Raw genomic sequence first — 15475 nt, forward strand, 5'->3', positions numbered from 1 at the left:
ATAACTTTTTGCCATAAACTTAGATCTTTACAGATCATCTTTACAGAAGTCGTGGTGAACATTGCTGCATAAGATCCCTGGATTCAGTTTGTAATAAAGTCTTCCTAAATTGGTTTAGTGTGTCAGAGGCGAGATTTCTCAAGTTGGAAGTAGTGTTGAGAAACTGCATACACATCCTTTCTTGGTTGGTGTGTGAGACTAGTGTATGCCGGAAATAAATTGTTCCCTTTGCTAGAAATACAAAGCATAGTCATTATATCTTATAACTAAGGGAACATAATTGTTTGAAATCTTCAGTTCATGTTGAAATCTGAGGGAATGTGAAGGCTAAAACCGAGTTTTGTTTAACCTCTCTGAGGTAATACTTGGCACTTCCTGCTACCTATGTTTGAGATCCTGAGTTTGTCACTGGAGCAGTGTTAAAGTGTGGATGTGAAAAATTCTGAACTGGAAGGGGCGGAGACAAAATCGTTTTATGCTTCCTGTGTCCTGCCATTGAAATGCATGGTAAGAAACTCATTCCATTAGCGCAAAATTCACCACGTTGAAACATTTCCTCTTCCTTCTCAAAGTATGCAACATGCCAACCACTATTATCCAGCTGTTGTTCATTTGTGATTCGACTGATTAGCCATTTGCTTGTGGTGTCAACTTCACTTGCTGAGCCATATTTTAGGATTGTTTTCCTGCCTATTTTTGACTCTCAAGGTCAAAATCTTCTGTCTTCCACTGTCTCTTGTTATCTCAGTCTGTATTCTTGTTTCTACTATAAATTTTGTATTCCATGCTTATGTCTTTAAAAAAAAATTCAAAGCCCGTCTCATTAAAGAATCTGCTTTGCTGTCTTTTTGCCATATATAATGTCCTCAGAAACCCCATATACTTCCATCTCCATGTGTTCAACACAGATGCTCGTAACCTTGACTAAATTCCCCTGTATCTAGTTTCAGTTAACCAGGTGCTGTAAAAACCAAGGACATTAATGTCTAAATATTTGTTGTTTCTATGGCTTTTAACTTTTGGGAGCATCTTTAAGGGTTGATCTTCACTGCATTCTTAGCTTGAGGAACATGTAAACAAATCTAATTCATGTCAAGTGGTACTTTTGTATTGAAGCTGGCTCTTTCAAAAAGAGGAACGGAGGTAGAAACACCAGTGCTAGTGGCACTGCAGCTAGTTAGTTGTGCAGTAAATATGCTATAGCTTGAGTTAGGATAGTTCATTAACTATTAATACAGTCACTTTCTGCTGCTAGTTAAATAAGTCTGCATAGTTTGGATGTTGCTTCATAATATGCTCAAGTGGGTGTGCCATATTGCCAAGTCACATGAGAAAAAAAAATGGCACTGCCTTTAAAAACAAACCCATCCTATTTTAAAGAAAGGTGAGTGGGGGTGGAGGGCTTGTGAGGGCCTGTGGCTGTGTGTGTGGGGAGGCAATAGGATATTTTGGGGTGCAGGGTGGAGGGGGTGGAGACCCCGCACACACTTTGTGCCATGGTGTGCAGCCCTCGGTGCACTCATGGCCTGCACGAGCACTGGCACCCTGCAATGTATGGTTGTAGCCAGCGCTGCACAGGTTCCGTGTAGCTCACGTGCAGGACTGTGCAATTGCAGGAGAAGCAGTGCAAGCTGGAGCCAACTGCCTTTCCCACCCCCTGCTTCCCGGATCCTGCACAGCATGGAGCTGAGAAGGCAGCTGGCTGGTTTTCCCTGGTAATGCAGAGCTGCACACATGCGGTGCAAGGCTGGGCATGAGAGATGGCTGGCTGCACTCCTAACTCCCACTGTGCAGTGCTGGCTGGAGCCACGCACCCAAGCCTGTGCAGGCCACAAGTGCCCTGAGGGCTGCTGCTGCTGGCAGCAGGGGCTGTGCGCTGTGGGGAGGAGTGTGTGAGGGGTCTCCACTCCCCCCACCCTCCTTCACACCCACACTCTGCCCCCACTGATCTCCATGCTCCTGCCACTGCCCTGGGTGCAGGCTCCACACTTCTGCCCAGGTGCATTTCCCACCCACTCTCTCCCTACCTGTTACCCAGAACAAGCCAGACATTGGGGAAGGTGCACAGATCCCTGGGGTGGCAGCAGCAGCAGCAGCCCCGCCCGGAAGCTAGATGCTGGCCGGGTTGGGCCCTTATGCAACTCCATCGTGTTTCTGCAACCGTGACCCGCAGTTTGGGAACGGCTGTATTACAAAAAAGCCCAAAATAAGCAACCTGCAAATAAAATAAGGCCAAAAAACTGCAACCCGTAACTCTAAAAATGTTAAAGGGACCTTTTAGAAAAACAAGCCCAATTCCGCTAATAATAAGTGGACTTGGCAACACTGTGGGTGTGTCTACATGAGGTGTTAAATGTGCTTTACACTCATTCTACTGTGCATTAGTGTGGCAGTCAAAAACCATTCTAATAGTTTCATAGTTGGTAGGGTCAGAAGGGACTTGAGCAGAACATTAGTCCAACACCCTGCCATGGGCAGGAAAGAATGCTGGGGTCAAGCGACCTCAGCAAGGTGTTCATCCAGCCTCCTTTTGAAGACCCCCAGGGTAGGAGCAAGCATCACTTCCCTTGGAAGTTGGTTCCAGATCCTGGTCGCCCTGACTGAAGTAGTGCTTCCTGATGTCCAGCCTGAACCTACTCTCAGTCAACTTATGACCGTTATTTCTAGTTACTCCTGGTAGTGCTTGGGGGGAACAGGGTCTCTCCCATTCCCCACTGGTCCTCCTTGGTAAGTTTATAGACGGCCACCAGATCCCCATAGCTTTCTCTTGTGGAGGCTGAACAGGTTCAGGTCTCGTAGCCTTCCTTCATAGGGCCTACCCTGCTGCCCCCTGATCATGCGAGTGGCCCTCCTCTGGACCCTCTTAATGCTATCCACATCCCTCCTGAAGTGCGGCACCCAGAACTGGACGCAGACAACTGTGGCCTGACCAATGTCACATAGAAGGAGAGGATCACCTCCTTGGTCCTGCTCGTGATGCATCTGTGGATGCATGATAAGGTGTGGTTGGCCCTACTGTCTCGTCCTCACATTGGCAGCCCATGTTCATCTTGGAATCGATAAGGACTCCAAGGTCCTTTTCTGCCTCTGTGCTGACAAGAAGGGAGTTCCCCAGCCTGTAGGTATGTTGCTGGTTCTTCCTCCCCAGGTGTAGTACCTTGCACTTGTCACTATTAAAACCCATCCTGTTCTCATCTGCCCACCCTTATAACCTGTCCAGATCCAGTTGTAGCCTGTCCCTCCCTTCTAACGTGCCCACTTCTCCCCACATCTTAGTGTCATCCGCAAACCTGAACAAGGTACTTTTCACCTCCTTGTCCAAGGTGCTGATAAAGATGTTGAACAGTGCGGGCCCAAGGACTGAGCCATGGGGAACCCCACTGTCCACATCCCTCCAGGTCAAAAATGACCCGTCCACCGCCACTTTCTGGGTGCGGCCCTCTAGCCAATTTGTGACCCATCTGACTGTGTAGGCACTGACGCCACAGTTGCCTAATTTTTTAATGAGAATGGAGTCAGAGACAGTGTAGAGGGCCTTCCTGAAGTCCAGAAAGACCACATCCACTGCGACACCTGCATCCAAGGATTTTGTGACCTGGTTATAGAAGGCTGCCAGGTTGGTCTGACAGGATCTGCCTCTAATGAACCCATGTAAGCAAAATCTTCCCTGCTGGTCCCTTGTGAAACCAAGGCATTTTTGGATAATTTCGTGTTTTGATGTGTTTTGAGAGAATTTTCTCAAAGAGCTTCCCTAGGACCAAGGTAAAACTAATGGGCCTGTAGTTTCCTGGGTCCTCCTTCCTCCCTTTTTTGAAAATAGGGACCACAATGCCCTAATACACAGAATTAGTCTACTGCACATTAATAGAACCCCAAAAAAAGCATGCACACTGCGGTGCTACTGCACAGTAACACCAATTATAGCACATTACATTAATACATGTTATTATAGGTATTAACTTAAGGCGCCATAATTACAGCTCATTAATGCACTTGTGGACACGCCTAGTTTTACTTAGGCTAGATTAGCTCATTTGGAGTAATTTAAATTCACCTCTTCTAGCCTGGACCTATCATATGTAATGAAGATGAACCAGTAGGAAGTACACTTGTTGCATTATAACCTAGCTTTCGCTAGTAGCGATTCCAATTTGAAAGCTTTGAAGGTAATACTTTTAAAGTAGTTTTTGAGTACGTTAAAAATATATTGTAACAGGTTTTTTTTTCTTCACTTTTTTTTTATCTGTTCATGCCACCTGCCAATATTCATGGCAAAGTACCTTGAGAAGCAAGGGTAAGTTTGGTTTGTTTTTGTCTTTGTTTTTTTTATATATGAATGTTGTGTATGTATCTGTCAAGCTGTGATTTCACCAGATATCACAGGTGGGACTGAATCCATTCAGTACTTGCATGGTGACTTCTGAGAAACACTAGTTTCTTGCATGGAGTAGCGATTGTGATTGTCTGTAGGATTCTTCTCTCAGAGCCATTACTGAACCCAGGGGCCCAGCATGGTTTAAAGCAATGTGCAAGAAAGATGCTGTCTTTTCTGATGAAGTCCTGATTACCTCTGTTCATTTAAATAGATCGGAACAACTTTTACAGAAGTAGGGTCTCATTTTGCTGACATCCTGATGACGTTCCAGTGTGAGTGATTGCTGTGCCAGTTCAGTAAGTTCACTGGTTGCAGCTGATGGTTTGTAAGCAATTACTGCATTTCCTGAATGTAAAGCGCACTGACTACGTTCAGGTCTGAATGCTAGCATATGACTATTAGAAGTTTAACACTGGTTTCTCTTATGGATTTAATATGTAGTGTGGAGGCGCAGTCAGCTGGTCAGATGTACTTTTATGCATGACTTTTTACTAACTACCCACATGGTAATGGTTCCTTATTAATCCATGCATGCACACTTATTCTGGAATAAGTTCCTTGTTCCTCTTTACTCTTTACCAGGGGGTTTCAGTGACAGGAACCAAGGCATTTTAGTAATGAGAGAGAGATTGTGAAACCCAATAGGTCTTCCAGCGCTGTTTTCTATATTAACTTAGTCTGAACTAAAAGCAGAGGCAACTTTTAAGGAAGGGATCATAGTGGGATTGGAAAATGGAATCATGAGTTTTTCAGTTAATCTTGAATATTCTGTTTTATCACCTGCTACATGCTTATGATGTACTTATGTCCATTCCATGTTGGGATATTTTATCAAAGTGCACTATATGTTTACTGTAATCTCTAGGGGCCTTTCTGTTAATTTAAATGTTGAAGTATATACATTGTGGTCTAACTGTATATATAGCCTGTCCTAGACTTTTGGGCTAAGTGCAGACAATGAAGAAGACCGAGGCTGAATCAGTTCAGTGTTTGCAGGTTAGTTTGTGCTACAGAGATTAAATTGAGAAGCAAGTAGATAGACGTTCACTTTTGATTCAGGAAATGCAGCTACTTGCCTGCAATGGCTTAGGCCAGAAGCTGGAGGGCACTATAGTATGCCTCCCAGCCTGCCAAAGGGAAGGGACTGAAGCTCCAAGGGATTTCCCCCTTCCCTGCTCGAGTGGAGGGGCTAGCATGCTGAGGTGAAGGAGAGAGACACTTTAAATCCCCCACTATGGCCCACATGAGACTCTAGCCCAGGTCCCAAAGCATCAGGTGGACCTGGCTCCTCCCCTGGAGCTGTCAGGCTACCAGCTGGGGTTTGCTGTGGGGGGAGCAGTCCCTCCCAAGCTGTTGTCCCCACCACCCCTGCACCCAGCTTCCTGCTTGAGTGGAGACCAGGAAGCATGGCCATGTCCTGGCTCAGGGTAGTGCACTGAGCTGGGGGAGGGGGTTTAAACTCCCTCCCTGGCCCCAGACCCCATCCCTGGGGTTTGCTGGGGAACTGGGGGTGGGCAGTCCCTTCCAGGCTTCATACCTCCACATCCTCCAATGAGGAAAAATCTGTGAGGGGCTGCCATCCCTCCCTTCCAGGCAGACCTGGCTGCTGTTTTTGTTACTACTTCCTCCCCATCCACCCATACATTCGCTGTTTCATCTACCTCTTGTGTCCAGTCTGCGACCATATCAGGCAGGGATATTTTTGTCAGTAAGGCCATCTGATTCTCTGTTGAGGTTTATGGGTCCTTTCATAGTGCAATAAGGGTCTGTGTCTTCCCCCATTTCATTCATCACTGTTTTTTCTTGTATATTTTTTATTATTTTGACTTTATTATTTATTTCTCAGGACTTTAAATTGGTCACTTAAAATATCTTGGACTAGAGCTGTATTTCTTACATTGCATGTCATAATGTCGGTGTTAATGTGTAATATTAAGAATGGAAATAAATGCCTTATACCAATGGTCAACAACCTTTATAGTCTGTGGGCCAGAATGACTTACCTTGGGTGAGAGAGAGGGAGGCTCTAGGACCCAGCTGCCTCTTCTCCCTGCCACTGAAGTCCTACATCTGCAAGCTTGGCTTTGCATGTTGTAGGTTCCAGGTTCCTTCCTTGTACCATTGAAAAAGGAAGGATTTTTAAGACAGAATATCAGTTTCTGATCCAGATTTCTGAACAAAATATTGGACCTTAAACAGGCCAGTAGGTAAGGATAAATAATCTTTGTTTCACTGTTTAGTATGAATTGAGCTAGCATAAGAATTTTGTGCATTTTAGGGGAGAGGAAAAATACGTTGTGGCTATAGTTTAAAAGAAAATGGCAGCCGTCTTAAAGTTGCTGAGATGTTTGCAATTTTCAGAGTGGTCCTAAGGGAATCGGATTAATAGAATGAAGTTGAGGTGATCCAAAAAGTGCACAACTAATGCAGTTTATCATGTTTCTGCAATTTATCCCACAGTAATTACTACTAAGTTTGTGGTGTAAATCTAGAGAAATAAGGTACACCCTTGGGCCATTTCAACATGAGACACTGACTGCTCAGGCTTTGTGCAACAGAAAGTGTGACACAGCGCTACTGCACATTAGTCTTGGGCTACTGCGCAGTCAACATCACAAAAATGCCATCTGTCAGTACAACTGCACAGTAACGACTGCGCAGTCAGCACCTTGTGGCCCGGGTGAACTAAGCATCTTTATTAAATGAAAAGGAAGATGGTCTTTGTGCACACGGGGTAACATTAAAGCAGGTTGGGTTTTTTTGTAACAAATATGTAGTGTTGAAGCATATAGTTAAATATGGTGAAGTTATCTATATACTTTTAATCATGCCTGTTCTACAGATAATTTGATTTTTCTGTTTATTGTTTGTGGGTTGGTCTTTATTCTATGAGATTCCTTTCTAAATTCCTATTCCTAATTACCTTAGTTCTTTAAAAGAACATCTCCTTAATAATATTTGGCTCTCCTTGATTTTATAGTTTTAAAAGATATTGTTAGAAGTTTTGTGGCATTAGTGGGTTGGATTTATTATGAAGATTTGTCTTTAGAGAATATAAAATACTTTCCCAGTATCTGTAGTTCATCTTTTCCGAGGTTTGTGTTTTGATCTTTGTGTTATACGAGCAAGAGAGAAATTGGAAAAGTAAAACAGAGTCGTTATCACTAGCTTCTTTGACAGTACAATAGCAGGTGTTTCCTTTTCTTTTTTAGGGTTTATTTTAACATTTTTATTTTAAACTGGCAAGTGCTTTACAGTCTAGTCTTAAGTTCTTGTTGATTTATTGTTTTGCATCTGTATGGTAAACTTTTATTCACTTTCTTTGAATCAGCATTTTTATTAAGATGTTTTTCACACGATATTTTTAGGAAATGCAAGTGGCTCTGTTTTAATCTGCTATACATACCTATTTTTTATCAGTCCAATAAGTACATAAACAGTAATCTAATTGGACATAGCATCTTTTTAAAATTCCAATTATTCTTAGTCCAGCCATTGGACACTAGTTAAATATTTTGGCAACTGATTTTTTAAAAATTTTTTTTCCATAACTTGTGTACATGTGTTGAAATAATAGAACTGTATTCTTGAATGATAAAGCAATATTTGTAAAGGGGGCTCTGATAAAAAGGTTCTCCTACCTTTAAATTTATGTGGTTACAGAGAATCCTAATGATTGGATACTAAAGCAGACTTCCTGGGCTCTTCCACAGAGATTTGGTACATACATATTTACAGCTGATGCAGCTAAAATATTAATGTAATTCAAATGAAACATATTTTAAAGATTAAAAAGCATTTGCAGTCCAAATATGCTATAGTAACATGCCACTTTAAATATATGATTTCAGAACTTGGAGATGCCTTTTAACCAGATGTGTTGATTCTAGAAGTATGATTTCACTCATAATACTCACTCTTATACTGTGCCTTCCTTCCTTTTACACTGTGCTTAACAGTACTGCTGCTGTACATTAGGCAGTTGGCAGAATTCTAGATAAATGCTGCTGTTTGTTGCATGGCATTGCCTTGCTTATGATAGCCACAGCATCAGGTTTAGGACCTGGAGGTGTAAAGGAAGAGACCTTTTAGAATGAGGAGAATATGGAAAGGAGGAGAGCAACAGCAGCTTCAAGGTTGAAATGGGGTCGTGGGGAACATCAGTGGGGATCATCTGAAGTTCAGGAGTAAGTGGAATGAAGAGGCTGATGATCTTTGAGCAGTTCTTGCACTTCCTCTAAAAATATGATCCCTAAATTCCCAGTTTTGCAGATACCTGGAGCACAGTGATGTGCTCAAGAATATATAAAAAGTTTGGCTCCAGCCAGGATCAGGCTCAGCCCTCCTGATCTGCAGTTCTTTACCTTCACTAAAAGCATAGCTGTGTTCCTGAGTTTGTTTGCTAATTCATTTATTAGATTTATATGCTGCTCTTTTCAAGAAGATGACTTAAAAAAGATAACATGCAGAGCAACTTACAGTATAACACAAAAACAGAATAAAATATTAAACTAAGAAAGTATAATCAAACAACTTCCCCTGCCCTCCTCAGTTTCCCCTCTCTCCTCCCCCTTTCCTCCTCCCCCCCCCCCAAAAAAAAATCCAAAGTAAACCACTGACTCCACCCCTCCTGGTCCCTTTCCTCTAATCTAGGGGTGTGCCAATGTACAACCCAACCTTGTTTCCCATCTACTGCTTTCACATAGACTCCCCAGCCCAATATCCCCTTAGTAAATTTGGGAATAGTTCACCACGAGCCAAAAATTCACCTGTTCCATCCTAAATAAAATACTTGAACCAAGGATGTCAAACTCACCTGGCTCCACAGGCCAGAATATGACTGGGGCTCTCCTCATTAGCTGGGTCAGGATGCATCTCACCCTAAAAATTCATGGCCTCTCTGGGATCCTCTCATGCCAGATGACACAGCTTCATGGGCCATATGTTTGATCTCCAAATAATATTAAAAAATCTGCAAGGTATATAACATGTACATATTATTTATTCATTTGAAGGATTAAAATCATTCAAGTTAGTATCAAAATTTCACTGGGCCTGGGATTCTGCCCATATTGTCAACTGAGATGCATTATATTGAGTTTATACTCTCAAAATATTTGTTGGAGGATATTTTTGGTATTCTGTGATCATTTGGAAGTAGTGTTATGAAACGTAGTAAACTGCATTACTGGTCATAAATGTAAGAGCACAACCACACTGTTGAATTGTAACAGTCTTTTTAATTTACTTTCCTATAAAACTGTTTCCTGTGTAGTTGTTTTCTGTATGTTTTTTGCTCTTTACATACCCAGCCATGTGTAACTTTTTATTTTTCTTTCAACAGGTAGAGAAAATTGTTGACAAGAGAAAAAACAAGAAGGGAAAAACAGAATATTTAGTACGATGGAAAGGATACGACAGCGAAGATGACACCTGGGAACCAGAACAGCACCTTGTGAATTGTGAGGAATATATACATGAATTTAATAGACGCCACAACGAAAAGCAAAAGGAAAGCACATTAACTCGGACAAATAGGACCTCTCCTAATAATGCCAGAAAACAAATATCTAGGTCTACCAATAGTTCTTTTTCAAAGACATCTCCTAAATCTTTAGTGATTGGTAAAGACCATGAGTCAAAAAATAATCAATTGTTCACTGCCACACAAAAGTTTCGGAAAAACAATTCACCATCTCTTTCTGGCAGGAAAAATATGGACCTTGCAAAATCAGGTATCAAAATCCTTGTGCCCAAAAGTCCCATTAAGAGCAGGACAGCAGTTGATGGCTTTCAGAATGACAGCCCTGATAAACTGGACCACATAGAGCAGGATCAAGAAGACTCAGTAGCACCAGAAGTAGCAGCAGAAAAGCCAGTGGGAGCTTTATTAGGACCTGGTGCAGAGCGTGCTAGGATGGGGAGCCGGCCAAGGATACATCCACTAGTGCCACAGCTACCAGTGCCAGTAACAGCCACAATTGCATCAGCATTAACAATAAATGGAAAAGGTAAGTTTAGAAGTTAACTGTCTACATGGATTATATGTTAAGTTGGGCTCGCTCTCTTTTTTTCTTTTTTTAATTCACGTGCAAACAGTTACTCATTCAGCAGACCTATTTTACCCATATTAAACCAAATCTAAAGAGTTTCACAACTCCTTTGTTTTTAAATAGCTATGACTGAAAAAACCTTTTAGAATGTTTCAGCTTTTACAGGCAGTCCTCAGATTTATGACATAACTGGTTCCTAAAAACCATGTCTTAAGTCGAAACGTTCTAACTTCGAACCAATTTGCCCATAAGAAACAATGTTATAAATGTGGGATTGGTTCCTGAACCAAGGCCCTGTGCCCTATTTTCACCAAAAATAACCCAGAATTTTGTACCCAAACAATTATAGATGAGTAATATAACTACATTAATGTATTTATATTGTAAATAGCAACCATATTGATTTGGAAGGACTTCTTTGAGGAGACTTTTGTTGGATGTTTTGAAGGGCTCTTGGTTGGACTTTTTGAAGGGTTCTTGGCTGGAGTCTTCTCAGGAGACTTGGCTGCAGGTTTTTCTGGAGTCTTGTCTGCTTTCTTAAAGGAAGTGTCCAAGGAAGTTTGGACAGATGTTCTTCAGGGAGATGGGTGACACAGCAGACTTGTTCACTGGCATGGCTTGGTGTCAGATCAAGTGTTGTAAAGTTGAAACTGATGTCAGAAAGTTGAAACAGTGTGTCAGTTTATAAACATTGTAAGTGCAAAACATTATAAGTCCAGGACTGCCTGTACTTTTTTTTTGCTGAGATCCATTGACAATTTGTGTTTTCAGAATCAGCATAAGATACATCTGTGTTTGACTTAACATTCAGTGTGCCATTCCCAAAGATTACACCATTGCTTTTGAATTGCTTGAATTTTTTCTAAATAGGTTAAAGACTCAAATTTGTCATGAATGCTAGGAATATAAATGATGGGAATAGACATGTGATTTTACTAGGGATTCTTTACTGTGGTTTACATTCTATTTTGCCTAACTGTTGTCTGGAATGAACCCAGGAGAATTGTTTTAAGAATAACATTCATGTGTTTTGTGCCTATGCAAATTTGAGTCAGTTGGGCAGATGAAAATGCTTGCTTTTTGGACTGAATTCAGTCTTGCCTTTTCTTTTTATAGTTTATCAATATGTGTCTGTATATCTTATTTTATATTTAAGACTCCATTTAGATATAAGGCCAAACTTCTTCTAATATCTCAGTTAGTTTTGCAAAATTGTACTACTGAGAAAAGCTGCTTCTGTTTTTGCAACTGAGCCCTCTGTTTAAATCTTCCCTGTTCACTGTTTTGCTCCTGAAGATCTTTGATTTCTTAGCAAGGCAAACATCCCAAACAATTAGAAGCATGTTCATACCGTTGTGTACAATCATATTTTTACGACTGTATTTTTAGGACTCAAATTTCAAAAGAGTAAATGTGCATCTCGGAACAGAATGTGAATCAGAATATGGACAGGAGACAAAAATGTTTAAAATCCAAATCAGGATTACCAAAAAGTGCAGTTACAGGCACAGCATATGGGCACAAAAAGTGTGAGGTCTCTGCAGCTGTCAGTGCCCAGTGCCTTGATTTTATTCAAATTTTCAGAAAACCTGGCCACAGCAAGAGAGGTTGGAAGGAGATGGGCAATGAGGAACCCACTCTGGGATCTCCATGTCAGGTCACAGATCAGCCATTATACTGCAGATGAGCTAGGTAACCATGGTAATGCACATATTGGTGCCAGGAGTATCTTTTCATGGGCATGGACAGAGGAGGAACATAAACCTCACAGGACACAAATGGGAGCTGGAGAAAAACTCAGGATATGCCAGTGTATAGAACTGATGTCCAGGGGCTTTGTGATGGATGCTATGTGAAGCTAAAGTATGTGCATTGTTGGTATCTGCAGACAGAGGACAGTGTCCTATCTTCAGCATGGTCACCTCCTAGCTTTCAGAGCAAGAAGCAGGATCGACAAAGATCCCAGTAAGGCAAAATCACTGGCTACAAATGGCAAAAGTGTCTAGCATTCAGATCTCAGAGGTGGTAACATAGGCCATATGACAGACAATACAGCACCATAAGTATAAATGGGGAGATAAATGAATGGAATAGTGAGGAAATGAAATCGAGGACTCTCTTTTGTGGAGGAAAGAGGGCATGTCAGATTTGTGTAGCTGTAGGTTTGCTTATCTCATTTCCTCAACTGCTGTCCTCTGGTTCAGCCTTTTTAAGACATCTAGCCAGAAAACCAATACACTACCATGTCAGCACAAAGCCATCTCATGACTCTCATGATCATGGCAGTGCATGACTTCTATCTCCTTTATCTCTCTTCACAGGGGAAAATATATAGGACCAACAAAAATCCCACAGATGGATAAAACAATGTTTTAAAACAGACTTATTATTGGAGCTGGTCTGGAATCTTTCATCAAACTTTTTGTCAGAAAAGACAAATCCATCAAACTGAAAATGGTTGTCAGAGGAGTAGGGTTGGAATGGTGTTGTAGCCATGAGGGTCTAAGAAATGTCTGAGAAGCAAGGATTTTTGTGTGATATCTTTTATTGGGACAACTGTGTAATTGGGAGAGCTGTTGGACATGTGCCCTTCCTCAGGTCTGAGGAAAGCAGTCACAGACTTAGCTAAATAACAGAGAAAAGACTTCATGAAATGCTGAACAGTCTGCTTGAAGGAATGGAGGAGGTGAACTGGGTGTGAAAAAATGCCATTATGAGTTGCAAGAATTGCAGTAGAACAGGCAGCCTGGGAGGGAGACTATTCAAGAATGGGGTACTCTTCTGTCATGTCTTTTCTTAATTTTATCTCCAAGGTGATTGAATGTTTTATCTAAAATTGCTGTGTCTCCTTCAGTTTCACCAAGGAAAGCAGGAGGAGTTACTTAGCTAGGAAAAAGGCAGAACTGAAAGACAGAATTTTGTAGTGGAGAAAGTCAGCCAAGTAATAAGATTTCCAACCAGAGATCTTCTGCAGTGAGAGTAAGAATGACAGGCAACAGATACTGGGACAAAATGAGGGCTAAAAGTTGACAAAATGGACCCAGAGTTGGGGAAAAGAATTAGAAGTGGTCAAAACTGATGGACTGGAATTCACAGAAGAGCTGAGAGGCCTGGGCAAATGTCCAGCTGTCACTCCTGAAAGTGGTGAACAACAGAAGTTGTGCTTGTATCAGTGCATTCTCCAGTGAGTTTGGTTTATAGGATTAAGCATGTCCTCTGGCTGAGCATAAGGGAAAAGGTACTGTTAAGAAGGGTTCAAATACCTCAGTGGCCTGCTACAACCCCTTAACTGTGGCCACATTGCAGAAGGGTAATGCTTACCTGCGTGGTTTTGTGGTTCCCTCTCAGAGCAGTGAAAACAAGGAAATCATTGACAAAGCACATTTCTTCAATTTCCACTAGACTCTTATTTCCAGGCAGCCAGCAGACCAGCTGGTCTGCTGTTTTCTGCTGCTCCCTAGAGCCATCCATCCTGCCTGTTGTGTAATGGGTATTTGCCACACACATGACTGAACAGATCCTGTCAATTATCTTGTCCCTTGAGGCCCGCATTAACAGTTGGAGTATTTCAAAATGGCAGCCACACCACTATGAGGTAAGGTTTTAATGATTGCCGAAAGTATTTTAGATGCAAATTAACCCAGATTTGTTCCTGTAACATAGATGAGCACTTGTGAGGAATGGTTGGTTAAAAAATACTCTTCAGAATGTAGAAAGATCACAGTTTTCCACAATTTCATCTGTAGGCCTTTTCTAGCCATTGAGATGGAAATTTAAGAAGTTCTGTAAAATGCAGGCTTTGAACGTCAATTTGTGGTAAAGGCAGCAAGTCTGCACTTTGCTGTAAGACTCTTTTTCCATATACACAGGCAGAAACCTGGGAACCAGAGTCTTTTTGAACTACTCCACAACAAAATGATTGGGCCAGTCAGGGCAGGGTGTGGTACCTTAGAAACTATCCAATTCAGAAAGGTATAAGCTTTTGTAGGCAATAGCCTATGTTGTCAGAATCCATGAATGCCATTCACAGAATCTAACAAAGTAGGCTGTCACCTACAAAGCTTACGCCTTTCTGAAGTAGTTAATACCTGAGGTATAACCCTGCCATGATTTCTGCCTCACTTCAGACTAACACAGCTCTATTCATGAATAGCAGGCTTTTTAGGCTTATAATCTCAGGGTTTGTTCTTCACTGAATAGTACAAGTTAATTTGTAATACAGATTAAAACTGGTTTTCTTGGATACAGTTGGATAAAATGAACCTAAAAGCATTCAGGGATTGTATGGCTTGCTTCTTCCTGGCCTTGGCTTGAGAAGCATGTGCAGAAACATTTAAGGGTCATTTTTAATGCTGTGTAAATCTGTTACTTCTTGTAATTGAGGTAGTTAGCTGTGTTAATCTGAAGTCTGTCACAAGGCATGGTAGATATGCACCTTTATAGATTAGAGTGAGAGCATAAGCTGTCATAGATCAAAATTAACTTCATTAGAGGCTTCACATGCTTGCTGTTCCCCTGAAGGTTGAGTACCGTATATTTCAAATAGTGTCCGACAGAAATGTTTTTGAAGTCCAGTGATTTTTTTTTTTTTTTTTTTAATTCTTCAGTACCAATGGCTTTTGAGAGATCCCACCATCTTATTTCCAGCAAGATTTCATTAGCAACAAAATGTCCTTAATGCTAGCTTTAATAACATTCACACACTTACTGTTTTGTGGGGAAAATTTGGAGTCAAAGTATCGTACATTAATTATGCTTTATCCACACCAAAGCATAAGTACATATCATGGTAAGCCTATTTCTCGGGAGATGCTGCGTAGTTAAATTTATTGGTTTAAGCACAAAATATGTAGCAGCTGACTTGAAAATCAAGAACTGCCCTTCCCTTCCCCCATAATTTGTATTATTTCATAGACATTAGGGCTGGAAGGGACCTCGGGAGATCATCGAGTCCAGCCTCCTGCCCAAAGGGCAGGAAGTCAGCTGGGGTCATAGGATCCCAGCAAGATAAGCATCCAATTTACTCTTGAAGGTGTTCAATGTAGGT

The 15475-nt window shown here is 41.5% G+C and overlaps 1 protein-coding gene across 3 annotated transcripts in view; it reads left to right on the plus strand.

Annotated features, from left to right (window-relative positions):
- Window positions 1-15475, plus strand: part of CDYL (chromodomain Y-like) — a 160524-nt gene that overhangs the window by 63792 nt on the left and 81257 nt on the right. For all 3 annotated transcript variants that reach the window (XM_019542796.1, XM_019542788.1, XM_019542804.1), the window contains one exon: window positions 9720-10386. In XM_019542796.1, the coding sequence (XP_019398341.1) occupies window positions 9720-10386 (667 nt within the window). The remainder of the gene's footprint in view (window positions 1-9719; window positions 10387-15475) is intronic.

Source organism: Crocodylus porosus, unplaced genomic scaffold (assembly GCF_001723895.1).
Source record: "Crocodylus porosus isolate Cpor-Errol unplaced genomic scaffold, CroPor_comp1, whole genome shotgun sequence".
Taxonomy (NCBI): domain Eukaryota; kingdom Metazoa; phylum Chordata; order Crocodylia; family Crocodylidae; genus Crocodylus; species Crocodylus porosus.